The sequence below is a fragment of the Pistacia vera genome, unplaced genomic scaffold (genome assembly GCF_008641045.1).
Source record: "Pistacia vera cultivar Batoury unplaced genomic scaffold, PisVer_v2 Contig446, whole genome shotgun sequence".
Classification (NCBI taxonomy): domain Eukaryota; kingdom Viridiplantae; phylum Streptophyta; class Magnoliopsida; order Sapindales; family Anacardiaceae; genus Pistacia; species Pistacia vera.
Genome location: NW_022196275.1, coordinates 687,092 through 714,029, shown reverse-complemented (window position 1 = coordinate 714,029; position 26,938 = coordinate 687,092). Strand labels below are relative to the sequence as shown.

General features: G+C 34.5%; 1 protein-coding gene and 1 pseudogene across 3 annotated transcripts; one reads left to right on the top strand and one right to left on the bottom strand.

Annotated features, from left to right (window-relative positions):
• The first annotated feature begins 938 nt into the window (after window positions 1–938).
• The window catches only part of LOC116144528, a 61,864-nt pseudogene continuing 35,864 nt past the window's right edge, over window positions 939–26,938 (top strand).
• On the bottom strand, window positions 10,153–11,442 carry LOC116144500 (MATH domain and coiled-coil domain-containing protein At3g58250-like). 3 transcript variants are annotated; one of them, XR_004130267.1, is made up of 3 exons: window positions 11,196–11,442; window positions 10,458–10,627; window positions 10,153–10,254 (listed from the first exon to the last, which is right to left on the bottom strand). XR_004130267.1 is itself a non-coding variant. In XM_031429940.1 (3 exons), the coding sequence occupies exons 1-3, from the start codon at window positions 11,284–11,286 to the stop codon at window positions 10,438–10,440; spliced, it is 393 nt and encodes a 130-aa protein (XP_031285800.1). In that variant the 5' UTR covers window positions 11,287–11,442; the 3' UTR covers window positions 10,304–10,437. The 3 variants fall into 3 exon arrangements, 1 of the variants encoding a protein (XP_031285800.1); XR_004130266.1 differs by lacking the exon at window positions 11,196–11,442 and adding an exon at window positions 10,761–10,927; XM_031429940.1 differs by lacking the exon at window positions 10,153–10,254 and adding an exon at window positions 10,761–10,872 and having other exon boundaries at window positions 10,304–10,627.

Here is a 26,938-nt window from a genome sequence, read left to right as displayed (position 1 = left end):
AGAGCTTGTTTCAGTAGTGACAAACTAAGGAGAATTTGGGTAACAGAGCTTGTTGTTTCCTAGGGTCATAGTCCATAATGACGAGATAGAACAATGTTACGGTTACCTTATGTCCAATGCATGTTTAGGTGGATTTGAACCGAGAGCTAAGTTGTTAACTGATATTTTATTTCTTGTTTTACTTTGTTTGCCTTGATTACAAACCCCCTTTCATTATGTTGTTAGTTTTCTATTAGAGTTAATTTGCGTTTCTGTTTTTTTTTGTTATGTTTAGAATATAGAAATTAATCGAGTCATTCCCTGTGGGATCGACCCTTGCTTGCCCCTTTATACAATTCAATAGTTAGGTCAGTAAGGTTAATAATTTGGTGCATTTGGCCCGCTACCGAGCCTAACCCGTGGGTTCTTTCCTTGGCCTCCTCCCGAGGATGCGGTTGCAGGTCACGGCGGCCTGACGCATGGGAATGCCGGTCGTGCCTCTAGGCCAGCCCTCCCGAGCAGCCGAACGCCGATAAGGCTGCGACCTCTCGGCTGAATGTCCACACTCTCCCCCTCAGACTCGTCTCCTTGATCGGATTTGTCAGCCTCTTTTTGGGCCTCGACGCAATTGTCTTCTGCTGGGCGAGCAGCAGGCGGAGGAACTTCAGTACTCGGGTCGGAGCACCGCCTGTGCGACTAAGGGACGTGGATCAGCTCCAGCGGGTCGGTGGTTCACCTCTGGGGAAAAGAAAACTGTCCGCTCGGCGAGCTGGACACTCCGTGGAGCTGCTGTCGTGCTACCTATGCAGTTAGTAAAACAGTTCGCTACCAAAAAAAAAAAAAAAAAATGTAATGTAAGGATAGTCAAAACTTACTCGGTGGGGGCTCTAATGCTGCGGACTCGTGATTGAAAAAGCCGTTCCTCGAAAGTTTCTTGGTTGTGTCATGGTATGAGCGATATGAGTGTGCGTTGCATCCCCTCTGGGCAGCAAGTAGAAAGCTTGTGTACAATCCTGTCCGGGTCACTTCGCGAAGCAGGTAAGACTGTCGTTTGGTAACTATCGAGGTAAAGCAAACCTGATCTTTTAGCAAAAGCAAAATCAACTGAGTCAGAAAGAAGACACAAAACCTACTCAGATCCTGGGAAACGGCTGATGTCGTCCTAATGGAAAAAAACCTTGTGTCATATGGCTCCTACAGTGCTCGAATAGCTATGATACCCAGCCTGTATTGTGTTTCGTTCTGGACATAGTAGCGCAGGATATTGTCCTTGCTCCTTTTTAGGACATACCGAGCATGTCAAGGCAACCGCGGGTTTAACCACCTAGTCCATTCTTCGACAGCGCAATGTAATGGCAATGGCGATCATGTACAGTTCGGGGTGAGCTGCATCGTGCGATCTGAAATGATGCGAGGACCCGACCTGGTGAAAGGGTGGAAAGGAATCATCACCCTTAAAGATATCTTCGGAGATTGCAGCGAACCACACTGGTAGATCCGGGCAGGATATGCCACCTCGTGGAAGACATCTACCCGTACAACGAACTGACTAACTACCCTTCGCAGCTCATTAGTGGTAAGCGTTGAGTAAATTCCCACCGGGGGGGGGGGGGGGGGGAAAGCACCTTATAGGAAATTAACGCCTTCCTCGGGCTCTGGTCATTGGAAGGTCCATTTTGCAATCTGCAAGAAGCGACAAAAGGTACTATCCGTCTTCAACATTTCCGTATGATGACGTGGGTGAAAAGTTGCCTCCTTTAAACCCATAAAAACACTAACAAGTGGTACTTGGAGCCTTTAACGACTCCAACGATGGAGAACATTTCGTCTCCGATGAGCTACAAGATGGACAACATCACACAGTGACTGTCGAGAAGTTAAAAGACATTAAAGATAAAAAGGAAGTCATTTTTACTTGAAAATGAGAAGGGTGACTCTTATGTCCAGATATCAAACGAACGCCGCTCTGAAAAGCAAGGAATCAAGAACGGCAAAGGTTTCTTGTTCTCTGAAAATGAAATGCTGTGGTTTCACCTAAAAAGGGTTGGGGGTTTTATAGATGAAGTGGCGCTTGGTCCCCGAAATCAAACAGTTTGAGCGAAGAGGGCAAATGACCTTGATCGCGACCACGGTCACGAATCAATAAGGAAGAGTGACCATTACGCTTAGGAAACCAGATCGTCAACCCCTCTCGTTGAAACGCTCAAGCGACGACACGATTTCCTTTTCGCATTAAATGCGCCCACTTTCGCATTCAATGCCTTGATAAGGAATTCGTTTCAACATGTTTCGCATTTAATGCGCATAGCTGGCACTATTGCGCAAATGACACGTCCGTCAAAACAAGAGCATTTCATTTAATGCGCTCACAGCTAAAGGTAACAACGGATATCTGAAGAGGTCGTTACCAGCAACATTTTTCGTCGCTAGTTGCGAGGCGACGCGCTCTTTGCACCTCATCGATCATGAGCAACCTGATTGTGGGTTGCGACCGTCACAAAGTGATACGATGCCTATTGCGAAGAGCACAGCCATTCGTCCTAAAAGCTATCAAGTGAGAATAGGTCGAGAATCTCCTCAGGTCGGGTCACAACTAGCATCGAGTATCCGGCCCAAGTCGCGTCCAGAGGGTCGCAATCCTCAACTACCTGAAAGTGTCCGATCTCCTTTACAAACAAGTTGTAGCGACCAGCATCTCTTCAGACCCTATCAAGGCATCTATAGTTTCCAAGATTGATTCACAAACCTAAAAACTAGGGGACTTCTGTTATGCCTAGGAAAATGGGCTGAATGGCACCCAGTTAAGTGTGAAAGGTCAAACCTCGGAAAGGTCCATTGACTTCTGGCGTAGCCGCATCGCATGGTGATGCAAGCAGCACACTCCTATCTCAGTTAGTGGGGCGTGGCGCAGATTGAAGACGTAGATGATTACACATGTCCAATCCCTGCAGCAAATCACGTGATACTCTAGAAGGTGTGGTAATGTCACATAAAGAAGGATTTGCATAGAGCAGTCCCACCAACTCACAGATTCATGATTATTACATTATCCATCCCACTATAAATGAGAGGTCTCTCTATTTAAGAGATTGGCACATTTTACTCTAATGAGCTACCCTTTCTCTAGAAAAGACAACATTGATATCTTGTATTATCATTGTAAGTCAGTCGGCTAAAGCGACCTGACCTTTATTATTATACAAACATTCAAGTGACATAGGACTTGTTCTAGTTAGCGATTTTTTCTTATGAACCACTTTTAAAATATTTTCCCTACATTTACTCGATTCTTTTGCTTTTCACAGTGTCTTGGGCGGCAGCTCAGACATCTCACACGTGTGTTTTTTGTTGGTGTCAAAACACGCATCAACAGCACTTAATGGTGAAATTGTTGACTTATATTCAGGTACATAAACATTCCAACATTTCTTAGGAATCATGTTATATTGGACCAAAGGTTGTTTAGTGCCTTCAATTACACTGTTCGCTTCCCATGTCTCATTCTATATCAAACCCTATTCATTAATTTAATTTAATCTTAATTATTTTAATAATAAATAAAATATCAATTAACCATTTGGCCAAGCAAATATAGATTTAATTAATCTAATATTAGTAGTGAAAAAGATAGCATATAAAAATAAAAAAGAAATCCAAGTGTTTGGCGCAAATATATGATCCAAGTATAGTAGTTTGATTAAGGCCTTAATTGTTTGACACATAAGAAATTGGGTATTTAATTAAATGGATTGAGATCTTCACAAAATCTTCTGTTTTTAAGAATGTTGATAAGGAAGTTAAAAGAGAAGGAAAGTCAATATAGACTCAATAATGATGATAAATTAGCGAATAAATAAGTAAATATAAAAGGTAATTGAAGTGTAGGAGTTCATGGATTGAGAAGCTTTAAAAAAAATGGCTAAGACATGGAAGATTACAAATTTGACAGTTATGATGTTTGTATGCAAAAGCCAAGGATATAAGGATCCAATTATCTATTCTTTTCCACTTTCAATTTCAGTGTCATTTTCCCTAAATGGATTGCTAAATTCAGATACTCATTCAGTGAGATTTAACAGGTGTATGTTGGCCCATCACCATGTGAACAAAGAAAAAGAAGACCAATACAAGCAGGCAGCAGCCATAAAAAGAGGCAGTCCACCCTTGAAGCCCACGGCCACCAATACATACTCCATCTGCAGAGTTCTAAAACTCCCATCTAACACAAAAGCTGAATAAAAAAGCATTTTTTGACAATCAACACACCTGTTAGGATCAGGCTTTGCCATCTCAATAATGAGGAACTTGAACAAAAGACTATCTAGTCAACTTCACTGCATGGATATCATGCTAGGATTTAGATTACAAGGGAAGTATGCAAAAAGAGTAGTGTATAAACCACCCAAAACTTTCCTGATCTCGTGATCTTATTATAAGAAATAAATCTTCTAAAATACTCTTACAAACCTAATGTCTCATATTAAAAGATGAAAATAAACTAAAAAATAATTAAACAAAGCAAACTCTGCAAATACCTCTTAATAAGAATTCTGAAATCTGTAATGTTACGTTGAAATTTGAATCCTTAGCTTAGAAAGCCCTGACAAAGGTGGAAAATAGAGTTAAATAAATTGGCCAAACATAAAAAATTTAGGCAACATATTCATGCCAATTCTTCACTCGGTCTTCAACCAAAAATAAGAGGGATAGCAGAGGCTTTTACATTAATGCCATGCATGTAACTAGTTAATACATTTATGTAATAGCAACAACATTTGTTTTGCAAGGCAGGAAAAAAATTCAGCAGAAGGTAGTCCGTCTCAATCCTTGCAGCACTAAAGTTCGATTGAACCCACACTGCATCCCTTATACATTTAAGTAAACCCCACTTGCAAAAACATCAACCAAGGGAACATAACACAAACACACTCAACGAAACAACTATACACAGATCGATGTACAGGGAAAGCTCAACAAACAATAATATAAGTGTAAACAATGTTAATCTTACAAACAAAATAAAATACATATGCATAAACGACATTGACATTCAATCAAAAAAGAAAACACAAATTTGTCAAAAAAAAAAAAAACAAATACACAAATTTTTAATGCTTAACGGAAAAAAAAAGACATTGTTTACCAGCGACGACGTGAGAGAGAGAGAGTAGACCGATGAGGATGAGTGACGGCAACCGGCAATGTGGTATAAGAATGGGATGACGAATGGATGACTGATGAGTGACGAACTGACAATATACGAAGAGGGAGACAGGGAGTTGAACGATGTACGAAGAATGGCAAAGACAAAGAGGGAGGCACTCAGTTGACTAATGAGAGATTGAGAGACGGGACAGATGGTTATGAGAGTCTGAGAGAGTGAGATGCGGCCGGATAGAGTTACTGAGAGGGAGATGAGGGCCTGATATAAATTAGGGGTTAGGGATTCATTCACGATTTGCAAAACAGGGTACCTGCAGGTGCTCACGGGTTCACCATATACACTCATGTTATCGGGTTGGGCCGGGTACGGGCTAAAAAAACGGGTTTATATTGAAGGCCTATACCCTATATTTTTACTGGGACGGGCCGACCGCGGGGCTTGGACCCATTTTGCCAGGTACAGTTTATATACAGTGTGATGTATTGTGAGTGTTTATGATGTAATATTATTCTAGTTATAAAAATAAAGGTCTTGCACAATGGACCCAACTATAGGGTTTGCATGATAATTAATCATTGTTTTTACTTTTTACCATAATGCATATACCAATTTCAGATACTACAATATAATAATTGCGTGGTTTTATTAACACCCACCCTAAACTCTTTTTAAGTCCCAGAGTCAATTAAATTTAATAATTTATTTTATTCCAAAATTAACATTTTCTATTTTTTTTTTTTTTGGAACCTCTCTAGTTTCCTATTATCTCGTTCTTAATTTACATTTCTCATTTATTTAACATGATTAAAACAATAGATTGTTCAAAAACATTTCATTCTTTACTTGTTTCCTTTTTTTTTTTTTTTTTTTTTGGAAGTGAATAAAATTTTAATCCAATATACTTGTGCTTTAGAAAGGTTATAAAAACTCATAACATAAAAAACGGAGTTGGATTAAATATTTCAGAAGAAAAAAGGTTTGAAGGATAAAAAATAGAAAAATATAGTTTTAAAATAAATTAAACCATTCTTTATATTAATATTTCTGTTCTGGAGAGGAATATTCGTATATTATCCATGTTCCTAAAGCAACCCATCAGCAAAAGTCAATGGATGAAGAAGAAGTCAATCGTCCACTAGTCTGGTCATCGACCACAAACTTCACTTCCCATTCAGACACCGTTTAGCAACTCAATTCAACCTTTCGTCCCCTTGACTCACCGATTCAACTCGCTCTTCCTCCTTTGCGCCAGCCCACAACATAAGGTCCTCCTCTGCGTGTACTCCACACCCGTCTTCTCCGATCCTGTCTCTTCCACTGGAATCATTGTGTCCACGGTCGCGTTGATTTGCATCCCACGATCCTTGTGGGTGTTTGACATAGTCGCGCCAGAAGGTAACGCTGGCCGTTTGAGTATATGCACCGTTGTCCGTCCGGTAGACTTACGTGCCTCTGGATCGATGTTTTCTAAATCGGATTTGCGTGCACTGGTGTTGGTGGTTTTCACGCATTAAGTGAGCCTCCTCCTAGGCTAAACCGGTGATTACGCGCTGGGCTCCAAGGTTTAATCTTACTCACAATTGGGTCGGAATTCATTGAATTTCTTGGATTTTTGTTGCAAAAGGTTAACCCTGTTGGATTTACCAATGAATTCATGCTTTTAGTAGATTTCTACTGGAAGTGGGATTTGCTATGCTCGCTTGTTTTAGTTCAGAGTAACAATGTTTTAGTTTTTACATAAGAATTCAATTTGTTGTATACAATTATATAAATATTTTACTGAAACAATGTTGTTTATATCTAGAATTTGATACGAAGAATTTGCTTCTCAATAGGCATGATTTATTGACTATGAATTTATGTTTCAGTAGGAGGAAAGCGAGTTTGGGAGGTGGGATTGGATGAAGATTGGCTCGAAGTTGTAAAAAGACTTCAGGTCTTTGGCTGCATCATTTCTTACAAACAGAAGGAAGAATCAGCTATCCCATTCCCTTATTACCCAGATGTCTATGAGCTTGCAGTGAACAGTGATGTGCTTGTTGTTTGCTGTGCACTTCACAGAAGAAACTCACAATAATCAAACAAGGATGTAATGACAGCTTGGGAAAGGAAGGAGTGATAATTAACGTCGGACGTGGGCGCCTCTGATGAAAAGGAAATGGTAAGTTTTGGTAGTGTGAGATTGGTGGTGTTGTCTGAGTGTTTGAAAATGAACCTCATGTGCCAAAAGAGCTATTCAATTGGATAAGGTGTTGTCTCCCCATTGTGCAGTTGCTACTCCCGAATGCTTTGATGATGGAGGAGCTGATTGTGTTAACTTGAAGGCTTTCTTTGCAATAAATCCTTGTGGTAATGGTCAATCTTGAGTGAAGGGACTATTCATTTAGTTTAGTTTTTTTGAGGTGCCTATGTACTTCGAGAGAAAGCAGAGATATGTTGTGAAATTAGAAATGTAGCCTTAACTGATGTTTGAAACTTAAAAGCCTGCATCTCCTTCTTCGTTAATTCTTCCCAAGTTAAAAAAACACAGTAAGATTTAGCTTTTTACAAACAATTAGTGTTAAGACAGGTACATTTTTAAAAGAATAGAGAAGATAGAATAGAACTTGAATCCAAAACCTTGAATCTTAGAGGTTTTGTTGAGTTCTTTATATATATAGTTTACAAGCATAGTCAAGTACATGATTGAAGGGATTGTAATCTTGTAATTTACATCTATAAGGATATGTGTCATCCTTGTCTTTCAATGTGAATTTAGCATCAGTGATATGTTGGATCCACAACTGCAATCTCATACGCTAGATGCCAACCCAGAATCTAGATGAAACATGCAGACTGTTTGGCAATGATTAGCATTAAGCTTCTTGTTCTTCACCAGGTAGTATCACAGACTAAACTATGTGAGTGTACTGTGCTTTCAAATTCCATTCTTGGAAAGACAACAAGATTTATTCATTCTTCTGTTATATACTTTGTTTCTTAATAATGTAATAGTTAATTGCCAGTTTCGAAGTTTTATTTCATACCATTTTGTGTGAATAATTTGATTAAATCTCTATTAGATGTAGACAAGTTTAATCTAACACCACTAAGAAAAAGGCTTGTCATCAAAGTTAAAAAATTTCAGTTACCTGAGGTACCCTTCCTTGACTGTTAATATGACTAAGCTATTTTCAGTGAATCTTTTCATTTTCAGAATTGATGGGTTGATTAATAATTATAATAATAATATTATTATATATACGAAAAAAAAAAAATAATAAGCCAAGTATTCTAATAGAAAACCATCTGAAGCAAAATTAGTAGAGCTGCTCTAGTTTAAACCATGAGGAGATGATACTTTAAATCTGATACATTGTGCATTTTTTTATAAGAACATTGAATTCAGCTACCCCTAGTTTCTGCTATACCCTGATATCAGGTGTCGAAGTGAAGCTGAGAAACTGCTGTTGTGGTATTGCCAGTAATATGACTTAATAGAGCTTGACATTAAACAATGCTAATTCCTTCGAAGAAATTGAAATGAACAATGCGCGAGACATCATACAGGCTGAAGTCAGTCTGGAACTTAAAATTTCATGAAATTAAGTACTTCTCAAAATTTTGTTTTTTCGTGGTCGTAAATAGGCACTACGGACGTTTATTATTGTACTCTGTTGCATCATCTTTGTGCTCTACTAACCATCCACTTGAACAGATTTGCAGAGGTCACCGATTGGCAGACAAACCAACAGTAAAGGTAGCAGTCACGGTTGATGCTCCATCCATCGTCAAACTATCTCATGGATCGGCTTTTGGACTAATAGAAACACACTTGAAACAGTTCTATATGACAATCGGTGAGTCCCTCCCTGATAATGAACCTGCCCTTGATTTTAGTTCAGAACCACCCCATATAATTGATCAAAGTGATATTGCAAAGCTATTGAGCTTGAATGAATTCACATCATACTTATTGATTGCAATATAAAATATTGCATGTAATTTTCATGTAATATCATGTACCAAAATGTGAGTAACATTATTTGTCTCAGCATGTCAGTTATATGATGGATTGGATTCTATAGTCTTCCACTTAAATGCATAACGAATTGCAAAATGAACAGAACCAGTTTGAATTGAACTATAACATAATAGCAGCATATATATGGCTAAAGGCCAAGCCAAGTTAAACTAAATAATTATATCTAAAGCATTCTGAGACATTTATCAACATATTCATGACTCTGTTTTAATCAACCCAAGCACAGTAACTTCTGCTCAATGATGCAAGTGTTATCCACCAAGAAACCTGTTTGGACCTTGAGTTTATGCAATGACATGAACTTTCTAGCACCCCAATCCAGGAGTGGAGGAAAAAACCGTTTAAACTGCAGGAAGGAAAAATGAAGAACAGGAAAGGGAGTTACAACAAGAAATTATGGCACTGATGCAATCTTATATTGCATTCAAATTTTTCTCATGCCAGTTCAGGTTTAATTTTTTTTTTTGTATCTTCCTGGTTTACGACTTGCAACCCTAAAGAGATAGTTTATGTATGAGAAAAAAACTATGTTATCATAAGCTTACTTGAAGTTAAACGATAAGGAATCTCAACATATAATATGACATGATTTCTTTTGTTGATCTTTGACACGCAGAATGATTTCACAAACAACTTAGTACTAGGGGAATGCTTTCCTTGTACAACGATAGAAATATTGAAATACTGTTGCCCTGCCTTCTGCATGTCCATTAGGTAGAGCGAAATTCTCCTGCATTAACGAATATAATCACCCAGGCAGTGGTTTATCTAGCAAAAAAATAAAAGCCATTGCATATCAGAAGTGAATTGTCACAGTTATAATCTCCAAATGGTTCAGACAAATATTTTCATCAAGTAAAGTTGAAAATTCTGTGATTCCCAAAGATGGTAACATGTAGCAGGTTCTTTGATCATCGATAAGCAATCCCCTTTAAAAGTACTTTTGACAACAAAACCCATCGGACGCCAAAGACACAAGTATCATCGATAAGGTATCCTTTAAGAGGGTTATGAAATGCTTTCAGATCTATGAATTTGGTGATACCCCATTTGGTTTTCATTGCATGGTATCTCCTTACTCTACCATCTACATCACAAACATTAATGAATCTATTGAGTGCAAAAGCATAACAATTTCTAAACTTAGGCACTGGATTTATCGTCATTCTATCTGTATAATTTACCCTGTCAAAGTAAGAGAGAATATGTGGCACCACAAGTTGATGCAAACGAATCATATAAACAATAGATCCTCGTATGAGCTCTGCGGTTAGTCTTTAAGCACTTTACCTTGGAGACTATCATACTTGTCTTGAAGCTGATTGAATATTAGAAAATTGAAAATCACATTGACTTCCCATCCTGCAGGGAGAGAACTTGTCTCCATCAATTCCAGGTAAATGGAGATATGATTTTCCGCGTTTTTGCTAGAGTCCCCTGTTGGGTATATCAGCAATCTCCTGTAAAACCAGGTCCAATGGTAAACTGAAACAAAGAAAGGTCTTGTACTAATTTGGCAAGTAAGCATATTTAAAAACTATGGAAAACAGATAAAACTGTTTTAGAAAACATTTCAACCAAGAAATAAAATACCATTTGAAACCCCCTGCTTCAAATTGGCTTGTTCTGTATATATCAATTGAATCTTCTAGTAATGAGAAGGACTCGATTTTGAACAAGAAATGACTAGGCAGAGCATCCCTTCCTGAAGAGTATAGAACTTATTACAGTTTTAATAAGTTCCATGAATTATAAGAGAAAGTATATGGTTCAACATATGAAAGTGAACAACTCCGGTTAAAAATCTTCATCTCTTATCATTAAACCCCACTAATTAACATCATACAACTACCAAAGCACTAGCATGAAAAATGAAGTATGATTTTACATGTTATATATATCTGGTGTGAAAATTCTCAGGCGCAAACGTCCTGAAGTTTTTAATGTACAGACCAAGACCTAGAGACTTTGTATTTTGTATATACTTAATTGATGGCAAAAATATAATATATAATTAAAATAATGTACCTCTTAAGATGGCGGCTTCAATGGAGTCGCTAGCATTCGTGTTGTTGAGAAGAGAAAAATTGGGAAGTTCAGAGAAGTCGTCGGTGTGCATGTTGTTTATAAAAGATACGTGAATTTGAAGTGGTGCTAAGTCTAAACAGGCGCTTTGGCCTGAGACACGGTTTTTATTTTTGAGTTTCCCTCTTGTTGCAAGCAAGGAATGAATAAGACCATTTTGTTCAAGTTTGTAAGAAAGGCAAGGAATGAATAAGACCATTTTGTTCAAGTTTGTAAGAAAGGCAAGGAATGAATAAGATCATTTTGTTCAAGTTTTTAAGAAAGGCAAGGTTAAATCAACTCTACTTGCCCAACCTCCTGATCAGGGGCGGATCCAGAAAATATTAAAGGGAAAACAAAAAGGCCCGAATTGAAAAGAACCAGTTTTAATTGACGTATAACAAAATAGCAAGCATATATAAAAAGGGAAAAAACAGGAACATAAACCAAATCATTCTAGCTAAAGTATTCTAAGAAATTTAGCAAAAGATTTCATCACTCTGTTCCAAATCAATCCAAGCACAATAACTTCTGCTTCAATGATGCAAGCGTGTTCTGGATCCTTGGGTTTATGCAACGATAAGAACTTTCTAGGACCCAAAGCCAGGGCTGGAGTAAACAGCTGTTCGCCTGTAGGAAGGAAAAAAAGAGAACAAATAAATGAGTTTATAATCCTTCCAACCATAAGAACCAAGGCAAGAAATTAAGTCACTAATGCAATCTTTATATTGAAAATTCTCCCACATGGACGTCCTAAAACTTTTAACAAGCGGACCAAAGTTGAGCGTCTAGTTACTTACTTTTGATTATAGGGTTTATGAAGTGAGCGTCTTGATACTCACCTTTCGTCTGCATGTTAAAAATTTCAGAACATCCACATTTAAGGATGACTAATCTTTATATTGCATTCAAAAGATTCCTCTATGCCACTTCAATATACAATCTTTAGTATTCATTTGGCACCATTTCTCTCTTCAACTAAAAGATTTATAATACCGAAACCTCTAAACACTAAACTTTAGACTTGATTAAGCACTTTCATATATTTTTGTTTTCTTAACAATCAAGAACTTTTTGGTAAAACTATATTGTCATGAATGGAAAAGATCTTCCTATGTCATCAGTCTTGTAGACAAATACTTTGATTACTATATATACCACATAACACATAAATAAATTAAAACTTTTAGCTATAAATCAAATCCTGATGAAATTGCATGAATGGGATTACAACCTAAGAACTCTGCACAACCTAATATATTTTTAATCAGCCCAAGAGACTAAAATCCACACTTTAAATAAAAGATACCTTCCAAGATGACAACTTCAGTGGACTCCTCGGTCTTCATGTTGATGTTGAGAAGAAAACTGTGAATGTGAAGAGGTGCCAAAGTTTCAATAAGCGAATTGGTTTGACTCTTCCTCTTCTTCTTGCAACGCAAGGAATAAGAATATTATCTTTGTACAAGTTTGTATGTAAGAGGAGCATCTATGTAAAGGGCTTCTCCTATTTTAATGAGAAAATGGATCAGCCCAATAATCAAAAGTTTGATTTGTAAATCCAAATAAGCTTATTACACGTTGAGATTAACAACCAATAAAATTTTGATCATTTTGATATGTTTTATTTTACGATCCATTAAAGTTATATATTTAATAGATAATGATTTTAAGGATAGAATCAGAATTCATACTACATTTGAAAGATAGTTTTTTTTTTTTTTGGGCATTAGTATATCATATGTGCTCAATAGTTATCTCTTTATATTATTCTTCAACTGAGAACCACGAAAACATATTAAGCTTATGACACAAGCAATTAATTAATGTTGTTAGCGCCTAAAAAACATGATATTAAACGTCAAAGCCAAGGCTCTGTAAATTTGAACGACAAGTAAAGGGCTACATAATGTTTTTCGTTAATTAACACAACATAAGCATTACATACTCTCCAAGATTCACTTGATTTATATTTTCTCAAATTGCTAACTTATAGATCAAATATGTAATATGACAACTTCACCAATGCCTGAGACATTAGTAATCACCTTGTGTGGTTGAAAGAAAAGGGAAAATTACATGATATTACATGTTCTTGAATAATGTTTCATTTGAACCTTATAATGTCTGTCACATTTGAACCCTATAATGTCTGTCACAATAACTTCTTTGTGCTCCTCCTAACTCATCCCTTTCAACCAGGTTCAGACTAGAGCCATTATGAGACAATCTAGCAAGTTCTTGACAATGAACTTACCCCATGTGAACAAAGTGAGCAAAGTGACGGTGCAAAGATCATGTAAATATGGGCACAATACTCAAAAAATTTCAAAAATACCTTGTAAAGTATCTATTTAACCCAATATTTGTCCTTTATTCAGCCCAAACCTTTAAACCTTACATTAACCCCGTCTCTATGCTTCAATATTCACAAAAAATGATAAACTGCCCCTTGGGAATCCTACTATAGTAGGGAAAAATCTCCGCCAAGGCAGAATGCTCTCATGCAATACACATAATCAGGGGCAGATGCAATACTACATGGCCCACCCTCAAAATTAAAAAAAAAAAAATATATTAATATGTATAATTTCTAGACTTTGACCCATCATAGCATAAATATTAATAGATAAAAATATTAATACGCAATTAGTTTTTATTTTAACACACACTAATAGAAATTTCTAGATCCACCCCTTGTAAATAATAGATAAAAAGGTTTTAATTATATAGAAAATAATTCTTAACCCGTGTAGCATGTAAATCATGGATGACAACTTGTAGTTGCAGTACAAAAATATTTATATGCAAATTTCCATTTGATACCTATAAAATGTCTTTCTCTTAAACAATCCCAAAACTTTGGGTCTCTATAATCAACCCCCAAAAAACTCTTAATCATGACAGTTTTAATTATTAAACTTAATCACAACACTTCAAGCTTAAAGTAAAATTTTCAGCAACAATTTATACCCCTTAAATCCCCAAAACATTCCAACCAAAACTCTAACAATTTCACACACCCATCATTCAAGTTTTACACAATTTCTAGCAAGAAATTTATGTCCAATCCTCTCATTGACTAGGATGCTTATAATTTATTCTCTCTGCAAAACATAAACAGATCTTTAAAGGAAGATGATGGTGCAAAAACATGTCTTTTGTAACTATGAGAAACACTAATTACAGCAAACGAAATATGGGAAACAAATAACTATTTTAAAACTCCTATAAACCTTTCTCAATTCTCTACATAATGTCTTCATATGTCTTTGTACATGATACAAAAATATCAAATAATGATTTTTATAGCATAACCAAAAATCACTGGTGCACTTACAATTAAAACACCAACAATGACCAAGCAACCACCTCGTTTGGCATATCGAGCCCAGTTGCAGCAAAAAATCAAAAACCCGTGGCAACAATCGTAATTTCCCTTATAACCCCTACAACTCTCTTATACCCAGAGAGAATTAAAGCATAGAAATGGGATAGCAGACTGATAAAGATACACGATATAAGAAAACATATTTTGGTCAAGAATACTTACCACAGTGGTGAGCGAAATTTGCTTATCAAAAGAAGTTTCAATTCATCTTTTGCTTTTGAGCAAAACTTTGAGCTAACATTTGATTTAAGAGAACATGAGATGCTTGAGAGTCTATATGAATTGGAGATTTGTGAAAGAGATCATACCTTGTTCCTTGATCGCATTGGAGTAATACAACCATAACAATTATAAATTCAAAACGAGGACTTTGATTTGAAAATGTCCGATTATGAGTGAAACTTTTTTAACAAATGAACCTTCCTGCCATTTAATTTGATTTAAGAGGCAATATTAGATGCATATGAATTTGAGATTTGGGAAAAAGATCCTTACTTTTCTTGATCTTTCATTGCAGTAGGAATGAGTGAGAGAACTCTAGTGTGACTACATGTGCAATTGACTTGAAATTCAAAATGTTATTAGAATTAGGTTGACTTAGATATAATAAACTATTAGAGCACAATTAGAGCACGATTATAGCACACTTTCTTCTTTAGCATATAAAATCATGTGTTTTGTATTATGAGAAACACTATTTATAGCAAACAACAAAAGAAATACAGAAAACTAATAACTTTTTGAATGTCTTTTTTACAAGATCCTAAAATATTTTACAGAATGTCTTCATACACAATTAAAAAAAAAATCAGAAAATAATTTTTACTGTAAAACAAGGTCTTTATACACAATCCCAAAAATATCAAAAATATTAATGTGCAATTAGTTTTTATTTTGGCCCACCCTAATAGAAATTTTTAGATCCGCCCTTGTATATAACACAGGAAATGTTTTAATTATACAGAAATAATTCTCAACCCATTTAGCATGTAAAGCATGGATGACAACTTGTAGTCGTAGAACAACATTATTTATATGCAAACTTCCATTTGATATCCATAAAATGTCTTACCATTAAACAATCCCAAAACTTTGGGTCTCTGCAATCAACCCCCAGAAAACTCTTAATAATGATAGTTTTAATTTTTAAACTTAATTAGTACACCTTCAAGGTTAAAGCAAAACTTCCAGCAACAATTTATACCCTTTAAATCCCCAAAACTTTCTAGTCGAAACTCTAAAAATTTCACATAGCCATCATTCAAGTTTTACACAATTTCCAACAAGAAATTTGTGTCTAATCCTCTCATTGACTAGGATGCTCATAATTTATTCTCTCTGCAAAACATAAACAGATTTTTATAGGAAGAAGATGGTGCAAAAACATGTCTTTTGTAACCATGAGAAACACTGATTACAGCAAACAAAATATGGGAAACAAATAACTATTTTAAAACTCCTATAAACATTTCTCAATTCTCTACATAATGTCTTTATATGTCTTTGTACATGATACAAAAATATCAAATAATGATTTTTATAGCATAACCAAAAATTGCTGGTGCACTTATAATTAAAACACCAACAGTGACCAGGCAACCACCTCGTTTGACATATGGAGCCTAGTTGCTGTAACAAGACCCAAACCCATGGCAACAATCGTAATTTCCCTCACAACCCTTGTAACTCCCTTGTACTCAGAGAGAAATAAAGTATATAAATGAGACAACAGACTAATAAGGATACACGATACAAGAGAACCTAATAGGTATTTTGCTCCATTAGACATCTCAGATTTGCAATTAGTCACCAGAAAACAAGACCTACCAAATAAAGATTTTGGTTAAGAATACTCACCCTGATGGTAAGCAAAACTTGCTTATCAATGGAAGTTTCAATTCATCTTCTGCTTCTGAGCGAAACTTTGAACTGACATTTGATTTAAGAGAACATGAGATGCTTGAGAGTATATATGAATTGGAGATTTGTGAAAGAGATCATACCTTGTTCCTTGATCGGCCATTGGAGTGATACAAGCCTAACAATTATAAAATCAAAACAAGGATTTTGATTTAAAAATGTTTAATTATGAGTGAAACTTATTTAACAAATGAACCTTCCTACCATTTAATTTGATATAAGAGGCAATATTAGATGCATATGAATTTGAGATTTGGGAAAAAAAATCCTTCCTTTCTTGATCTTCCATTGCGGTAGGGATGAGTGCGAAAACTCTAGTGTGACTGCATGTGTAATTGACTTGAAATTCAAAATATTATTAGAATTAGGGTGACTTAGATATAATAAACTATATAGCACAATTAGAGCACGATTATAGCACGATTTCTTCTTTAACATATAAAATCATGTGTTTTGTAATTATGAGAAACACTAATTACAGCAAACAATAAAAGAAATACATAAAACTAATAATATTTTGAATTTTCTATAGAATGTCATTTTAAAAAATCCCAAAATATTTTACAGAATGCCTTCATGCACAGTTAAAAAAAAAAAAACAAAAAACAATTTTTACTATAAAAAAAAGGTATTTGTACGTAATCCAAAAAATATCATAAAACAGTTCTTATTGTGTACCATAAAATTGTTGGTGCACTTAAAACTAAAACCCCGAGAGTATTAGCAGAGAAGAATGAAGTATTAACAGTTGAAGTTTGGCTCAGTGGTGGACTATCATGAACGTTACTACCACTAGAGGGAGTTTGTCGGTCATCAAACTAACCATTGCCACCAGGGGGAGTTTGAATAAGAAATTGAGTCATTTTTAGACCATAAAACAATAAACCTACCAAATAAAGATTTTGATCAAGATTACGTACCCCTCATTGATGTTCGATTCTGATTGAGAGTTTGGTAAAAGAGGAACCTTGATGTTATATGATTAAAGGTGGAAAAGTAACCCGCCCGGCCCGGCCCGCGGCGGGTTACTTTGTTTGGCGGGCCAGGCCTAACCCGCCCGCCAACAAAGGCAGGTCGGGTTAGGCCCGCCATTTCCTCCAAAATGGCTGGCCCAGCCCGGCTCGCCAGCCCTAACCCGCCGGGTTAGGTGGCGGGCTGGGCCGGGTTAGCCCGATTTTCCTATTTTTTTTGTTTTTTTTTTTAACTTTTCAAATAAATAATTATAAATATAATTGTTTTTAATTAACTTTTCAAATATCAATAATTCAATTCAATTTTTTTGTTTGTTAACATTTCAAATATTAATTCAATTTTGATACAATAAAATTATAATATAAGAAAAATTAGACTTATTCATTTATCAAAAAATAAATAATAAATGAATAATTGAGAGATTAGAGAATATGAGAGAATGAGAGAATTTGAGTTGTGAGAAAAATGTGAGAACTTAGGGCCAATTTATAGGAAAAAATGGGAAAGAGAAATGACGAAAAAGACCCTTCCAACGGCTATAAAACGGCTATATTTCAAGGATAAAGGGGTAATTTGAAAAATAAAATAAATTTTTTTATATTTTTTATATTTTTTTTGGCCAACCTGCCGGGTTGGCTGTTGCAACCCGGAGGGTTGGCGGGTTGGCCGTTACAACCCGGCGGGTTGTAACGGCCAACCCGCCGGGTTGCACACAACCAACCCGACGGGTTGCCGGGTCTCTTGCAAAAGAGACAAAATAGCAACCCGCCGGGTTGTGGGTTGCCATTGTGCAACCCGGCCCGCCCGAGGGTTGCTTCCGGGTTAGGGTCAACCTGGACCGCCATCTTGGCGGTCCGGGCTTAACCCTCATTTTCCTGGGCCGGGTTAGGCGGGAGTTTTCCACCTCTGCATATGATTTCGGAAGGTCTCTTTCTGAACAAGACATTTTTAGAACCTTACTGCCATACCTTGTATATTCATTCTTGATTGGAGTAGCCATCAGTGCGAGAACCCTACCAACCATAAAACTGAAACCATGACTTTCAATAATAAAAACATTCACCATAAGACCAAACGACAGTCAACAACTCAAGATTGGCATAAACTCAACCAATTCTTTCTAGATTTGTATCCCCAAATAGGAAAAGGACACATAGTTTATACAAATACAAAAGCAAATATGTTATGTCTACAATGAGGAAAGCTCTTTTCAATATATCTACTAAAGCTTTATGGTGTGTTTTTCTTTATTAAGTCTTAAGAGTTGTCAGGTCATGGAACCCTAAATCGAATGGAGGTATCATTAGACCATAAAATAAGAACATAACAAATAAAGATTTTGATTAAGAATACTTACCACGGTGGTGAGCAAAACTTGCTTATCAACGAAAGTTTAAATTCATCCTCTGTTTTTTAGCGAAACTTTGAGCTGATATTTGATTTAAGAGAACATTAGATGCTTGAGAGCCTATATGAATTGGAGATTTGTGAAAAAGATCATACTTTGTTCTTTGATTGGCCATCAGAGTGATAAAACCCTAAGAACTATAAAATTTAAACGAGAACTTTGATTTAGAAATGTCCGATTCTGAGCAAAACTTATTTAACAAACGAACATTCCTACCATTTAATTTGATTTAAGAGGCAATATTATATGCATATGAATTCAAGATTTGGGAAAGAGAATCTTACCTTTCTTGATCTTCCATTCCGGTAGGGATAAGTGAGAGAACCCTAGTGTGACTACGTGTGCAATTGACTTAAAATTCAAAATATTATTAGAATTAGGTTGGCTTAGATATAATAAACTATTATAGCACAATTTCTTCTTTAACACAAAATCACGTGTTTTGTAATTATGAGAAATACTAATTATAGAAAATAGCGAAATATGGAAAATTAGTAACTTTTTGAAACCCAAATAAGTCTTTCTAAATCTTTTATAGAATGTCTTTATACACAATCCCAAAATTTTTTATAAAATGTCTTCATACACAATTACAAAAATATCGGAAAACAGTTCTTACTGTAAAAAACTTCTTTATACATGATAATTTGCATTAATTGAGTGTTTTTATGTTAGTTTAGTTAATTTCTCATTTGTTTTCTTTGTTTTGATGTTATTTTTTTTCAAGTTTGAGATATGAATGGTTAGCTATTGATTTGATAGCTTTTGTACTTTTTAGGCTTTAATTGAGTAGATTGGAGCATTGGAATGAAATTGAGACTTAAAGCTTGAAGAAGTTGAGATTACCTAACATTCTTGAAAGCCACAGTCATGCCTTGGTAGTTCACCATGGCTATGGTGGTGGAATTAAGATACAACCAAAAGGATAGAGAGCACCACGACCTAAGCCGTGGTGACGTAAATTTGGCCATGGCAGAAACTATTAGGGCGTTTTTGTCAATATTTTTTTTCTTTTTTCATTGAAGACTCTTTAGGATATTTAAGTATGATTGAGATTAACTGAAGAGAAACGAATCTTGCATATTTTGGTGAGGAGAAGACACATTCTTGGGGCTTGAAGACTGAAGATCAGATTTAAGAGTTTGTGATTTTTGTTTATTTTCAAGTCTGAATATGTTTTTTTTTTTTTTTCTCTATTTATTTTTTTGTTCTTAGGATGGAGTAAATCTCTTTTGTTAGGGGAGGATGAAACCCTAATTATGTTTTGAACAATTTTTATTCTTAATACCAGATTCATGTTGATGAACTTGTGCAAGAGTTTAAGGTTTAATGCTTTATGAATGTTGGATTGATTCAATTACCTTGATGATGTTTTGAATAGGAAAGTTAGAGTTTATTGCTTAATTCATATTTATAATTGTTTTATTAGAATAACATTGCACAACGTTTTAAAACTAGAAGTAATCAAATAGAGATTCTAGGATTAATTTGTGGTCCACCTAATTCATAACCGAATAGGGTGAATTAGTCGTAAGGGATTAATGAATTTATGCTTCTTAATTTCAGAGTAACCGAATAGGGTTTTGTATTAAGTTGAATATTATGCCTGAATAAGGATAATTAACCTTAGAAGAATCCTACCAATTTAGCACAAACGAATATTAAGAGTAGTTGTCAAGCATAATTAGGGAGAAATCTGTACCCCTAACTCCATTTATACTACAAAGCTCTTCACATTGTTTTTTTGTTTAATTTAGATATTTTTAATCTGTTAGTTTTACACTCTAAAATTTCATTTTCTCAAATAATGTGTAGATAGTTTTTGGTAATTACAAATAATTATTTTGATTTCTGTGGGACGATACTCAAACTCATCATTTTATTACTTGAACATGACTAGTGCACTTGCTAGAGTTGATTTATTTGCATCAATACACAATCCCAAACATATCAAAGAACAGTTTTTATTGCATACCACAAAATTTTCGGTATACTTAGAACTAAAAACCCCGAAAGTGAACAAAAACAACCAGCTCTTTAGGCATTAGGAGCCTAGTGGCGGTCACAAGGATGAATCTCGTTGCAACAATGGTAGTTGCCTTTATAACCTATGCAACTCTCATGTACCACGCTAGGAATAGTATATGAAATGAGGACCTTTTGTGTGAAAATTTTCTTTAAGACTGTATGGGGAAGAATATCAATATTAATCTTATTTTGTTAGTAGAAATTTTCTCTCAAGTTTCTTTCAAATCAAACAATCTAAAACCAAACAATCTTCAATGATTCAAAGGTTCTACCAACATAGTTAATATAAATTTTAATGATTGGATCGACATTATTGCAATACTAATTTTTTCCTAGTTTCAATTAAGTAATTATTTTAGATTGGAAGTATTGTACACCCTTCAAAATTCCACTTAAACAGTTAATTACGATATAATGATTTTAATAGGTTGAAAATCTAGCAATCTTCATCACAAGGACAACATCAATTTGACCAAACACAATTTTTAAAAAGAAAAGAATAAACATATTTTTTAGCTAAGGACAGAAAGTTTTTTATTTTTTTTAATATTATAAAATATGACATTATATATAAAAATTTTGATTTTATGAGTTAATTTAATGCAATCCACTAATTAAAAATAAATGCTTTGTCAAATATTCATTGTGTCCTCGATAACAATTTCATAGCCTAACGGAGGACTTCCTTTTGGAATATGGATAAAATTGTATTTTCCAAAATTCTCAAGGCCCAAGTCTACATTTGTACTGAGTATGGACTTTAAGTCTGATTACATAGTTGATGTTAGGCTCATGATCTATTAAACATCAGAAAAGCAATGTAGAGTAATTCAACCAAGAGCAAAATATTCTCCAAGGCCCAGCTTAAGCCCATTGGCCTAAAAAATTATGCATCGTCAAAGCAATGTATCAATTGCAAGAAATTTATGTAGGAGAAAAATAAAAATGGACAATTAGAAAACGCTATGATTTTCTCCGGATTCTACATGCAATTTTCCACGAATGAATTAAAGTTTGAATAATCATTGAAAGATCCAATTCTTTTCGGATATCAACATCAAGAAAGTTTCGACAAGAACATATAAAAGTCTTCAACATAATACATGGATACAAATATGATATGTATAAAAAACCACAAAAGTAATATATCGTACAAATATGATTAAAGATAACCTTAAAGGAAGTACTGTTAGGTTATGACAAAGTACATTTAAGATACAAATTAAAGAAAGATGAAGAAAGCACACGAACTTTGTAAAACAATAGTTAAACAATTTGATTAAGAGACAAAACATTAGTCGTTCATGCACTAATATTTTAAGCAATATGTCTCGCCTAACATTAGTTGAAACATGATAAATTTTGTTCACAGAATTCCATTTGTTTGTGTAGTTTCACTGGGCGACCACCTTTTCAATTAAATAATTATTTTGTCTTAATTAGAAGCTTTAATGGAGATAGACGAGATCATGCACATAATTTGAGTACTATTAAGAAGAATTTTCTTAATTCATTGGTCAAAGCAATTTGAAAAAAATCTTAGGTAAGATTATCAATAGGATAGACAAGGAGACCATGTGACACGCAATGGCATAAACAATATGATCTGAACTATTGCAAATCATAATAAACCAAAACTTTAATGGATTGTTCTGGTTCTTCTTCCAAGTTAGAGACTGACAATGCAATGAACCTGACAATGAATTTAATGTAGTAGAAACGACATCACCTCTCATTAATAAGACATTTTCGTATTTGCTTTCATGGTTATCATTAGGTGGAGTATTGCTTACCTCATTGATAGGAGTATGGCTCCTTGCCAGAGAGGGGAATACAAAATTAGCAGTTGGAGTTGGGTTCACAGGTGGACCATCTAGAGCAACTTGCTGGTCATGAACCTAACCATCACCACTGGGGGAAGTTTTATTCAAAATTTGAATAACGTGCTCTTGATGAGACGCTAGGCAAAAAAGTTTTGTCAATGGAATGACAAGAATAATAGTGGTAAAAATAAATTGAAAATATATAATACTTCATACACAAACGTAAACTGCAAACAACATGCCAACTCCTTAGGAATGTGAAGCCTAGTGGCAGTCACAAGGCTGAATCCCGTCGCAACAATGTTGGTTACTCTCATAACCCGTGCATCTCTCACCAGAGAAAAAAAAAAATAAAAAAAAATAAAAAAAAAACCAAACCTATGGTAACATTAGATAGTATCACTTTTCCTTAATATGTTACGAAATGCATATCTATGGTAATATTTGTTGTTAAAATGATATGATAGCAATTTTGATAAGTAATACTTTATATTTTTATAACTTATTATCTATCAATGGTAGGTCTTTTTAAAAAAATGTTATTAATATATATCCACAATAACATTTTTAAAATGATAGCAATTCTAGTATGATTGAACTGAAGTAGATTTTGCTAATTACTGTTGATTGAGGAATTCATCATATGGTTGTTGATAGATGAGTAGATGACTGAAGTTGATTGAGGTGTTTTTTGGTATGATTGAACTGAAGCAAATTTTGCTAATTATTGTTGATCAGTTGTAGACTCAGGATTTTTGCCAGGGGGCATGGCCCGACTATTGTTTATCAATCAACTAGTGAAAACTTAAAAAAAAAACATCAAACATTGAGCAAAGGAACTAATACAATATCAAGAACCTGAAAAGAAATAATGTAATAATACAATACTTTCATACTTGAATAAATTTATGAGGAGCAAAACCTTAAGCAAATATGTTGGAAATAATATCAAATTCACAAAGAAACACAAGCAAATTTTTACGTGCAAATACCTCTTCATTGTGAAAAGAATAAAAAACCCTAAACTTAAATTCAAACCCTAAATCTTGTCCTAATTTGTTTTCAATTCAAATTATTCTCTTACCAATTGATGTTATTAATGTCTTATGAAAATTTGTGATGAAATTGGAAGGAAAGAAGCAAGGGCCGAATGGAAAAAATGAGTTGAGTTATTTGCACTTTTAAAGTAATGTTTTATATGATTAAGTTCTTTAAAAAATTAAATAATAAACAATTATGCTTGCTCTTAACATTAGATTGTTATGGTCAAAGTTCAATGAATGATTCAAATTAAATTATAATCTGATTTTTTTTAATTATGTCACATCATTGTCATTAATTAAATGATAGATTTGTGAAAAGAGGATAGCATAACATTCAAAATTTATTAAAAGCAAGGAAAGATAATGATAACTATTAAGTAGATTATTAGTTTATAATTATATAAATTATTAATCTTTATTTCTATTAAAAAAGGGTGTCAGTTACAATATGAAATCTTTTATTAATAGAGAGAATTGACATCTGTTAAATAATTAATTAGGTAGAGGGATAAAAGATAGAAAGGTAAGTATAGATAAAATGATAGTGAGGCTAGATCATAAAATTAAAAAATCACAGTTAATAGTGATTTGTGCAGTATATTATATAGACTATTAGGGGAAAGGGAGGACTTAAAAGTCAAATTAGTAAAAACAGGTAAAATCCCAAAGGATAAGGAGAGATTCTAAGGAAGACCTTTTTTATTAAAAAAAGAAAAAAAAATTGGTTTTTTTTTTTTTTTTTTTTTTTTTAGGGGTAGGCCAAAGGGCCTGACCTATTGTTGATTGAGGAATTCATCAAATGGTTGTTGATAGATGAGTAGATGACTGGAGCTTATTTAGGTGTTTTTTGATATGATTGAACTAAAGTAGATTTTGAAGGAGACTGAAGAGTGAAAGAGTATTTTGGGTTTAAGTAGGAATATCGAGGTAAAAGAGAATGAAGAGTGTGAGTGTGCTCTGGTTTAAGTGGGAATATTTAGGCTTCGTTTGACACACTTTTCTTGCACTTTTTTTAATAGCATTTGTCAAATTCTATTCTGAGTACATTTTATGATAAGATTTTGAGAATGTATTTAATATATTATCGAAAAACATTTTCTAAAATATTTATATTTCTATTTAACCCTTACATTAGTTAATTTAACTAAACATCCTTGACAATAAAAGTTTTAAAATTAACAAAAACACCCTTACCCACCCAAGTCATTATCATTCGCCAGTAGCCACCGCCGTCGCCGTCCTTCAGCACCGGAATGGTGCACAACCGATTGAATTTGATTGGCTCAACCAAGATATGATCGTCGTCAACGGCCAGATAGATTTAGCCATTAACGGCCACAATGGATCTAGCTAGAAAATGTAAGATCAACGCACGACCAGCAAAATCCAATCAATCATGCGCCATCCCGACAATGACGGCGGCAACAGTGGCGACAACGACTGCTGGTGATGATAATGGCTTGAGTGGGTGGGGGCGTTTTTATTAATTTTAAAAACTTTTATTGAGAAAGGTGATTGTTAATGTTTTGATTTGAATAGAATAAGATTAGATTTTGAAGAAAATTGTGAATATTAAAACAAATGTGTATTTGAATAAGATTGGATATGATAATAGGATAGGATAGTGGGAAAAAAAATGAAACAAATGACAACTAAAAGCCTCGACTGATTTGAAAAGATTGAAAGTAGACTGGTCAGGGTTAAATTGTAATAATTAGAAGTTAAGATAGAACAGTGCGTTTTAGGTATTAGTTTGTACGTAACAAAAAACTATACAAAGAAATAGACCTAGCAAAACAGGTGTGTGGGCCAGGTACGAGTTGGGCCCAAACAGGTATGGCTCCAAAACAGGTCCAAACTATTGGACCCGCACCCTACCCTATACAGGTATGGGTGGACCTGCAGGTACCCGTACTATTCATGACAATTTTCAATTTTGACGTTACACCCCCCAAATTCCTATAGTTTTCATTTTCATCCTACAAATATAAAATTACAAATTCAAAAACATAACATAAATTTAACTTGGCAATGTGCAACTAAACATAACATAAATTAGTTGGAATCTTTTTGTTTGGTGAATTATTGAACTTAAAAAGCAAACCCATTCCTTCTTTCCCACTACTTATTCTTCTGCCGTTATCTCAATCTGTAATTGACTGATAACAAAAAGCATCGAACACCATTTCAAAGTTTATGAGCTTATTTATTTAAATAGTGAGTCAACATTGAGATTAAAATTGTAATATTTATTCCAGAAAAAAAGATTGGGTAGTTGGGATGTGGTTGAGAAAGGTGATTGTTAATGTTTTGAGTTGAATAGAATAAGATTAGATTTTAATGAGAATTGTGAATATTAAAACAAATGTGTATTTGGATAAGACTGGATATGATAATAAGATAGGATAGTGGAAAAAAAAGAAATGAAACAAACGACAACTAAAAGCCACGACTGATTTGAAAAGATTGAAAGTAGACTGGTCAGGGTTAAATTGTAATAATTAGAAGTTAAGATAGAATGGTGCATTTTGGGTATTAGTTTGTACGACCAACTACTATACAAAGGAATAGACCTGGCAAAACAAGTGGGTGGGCCGAATATGAGTTGGACCCAAACAGGTATGGCTCCAAAACGGGTCTAAAATATTGGACCCGCACCCTACCCTACCCTATACGGGTATGGGTGGACCAGCGGGTACCTGTACTACTCATGGCAGTTTTCAATTTTGACAGTTACACCTCCCAAATTCCTATAGTTTTCATTTTCATCCCACAAATATAAGATTACAAATTCAAAAACATAACATAAATTTAACTTGGCAATGTGCAATGAAACATAACATAAAATTACAAATTAAAAAACATAACATAATATAAATCATCTTCATCCCACAATGTTGGTGTTTGTGGAGTCTCATATTCCGCACTCCTCGGATTAGTTAATTGCACACGAAGAAGATTAACAACTATAAATATTAATAAATGAAAATAATAAAACATATGAAATATATATGTTAACATGTTACCTTTAATATTAACTATCACATGAATACACTATTGAGATAAAATAAAATAATAATTAACCAATTAACCAAATGTATATTCAGAAGGGAAATTGTTGC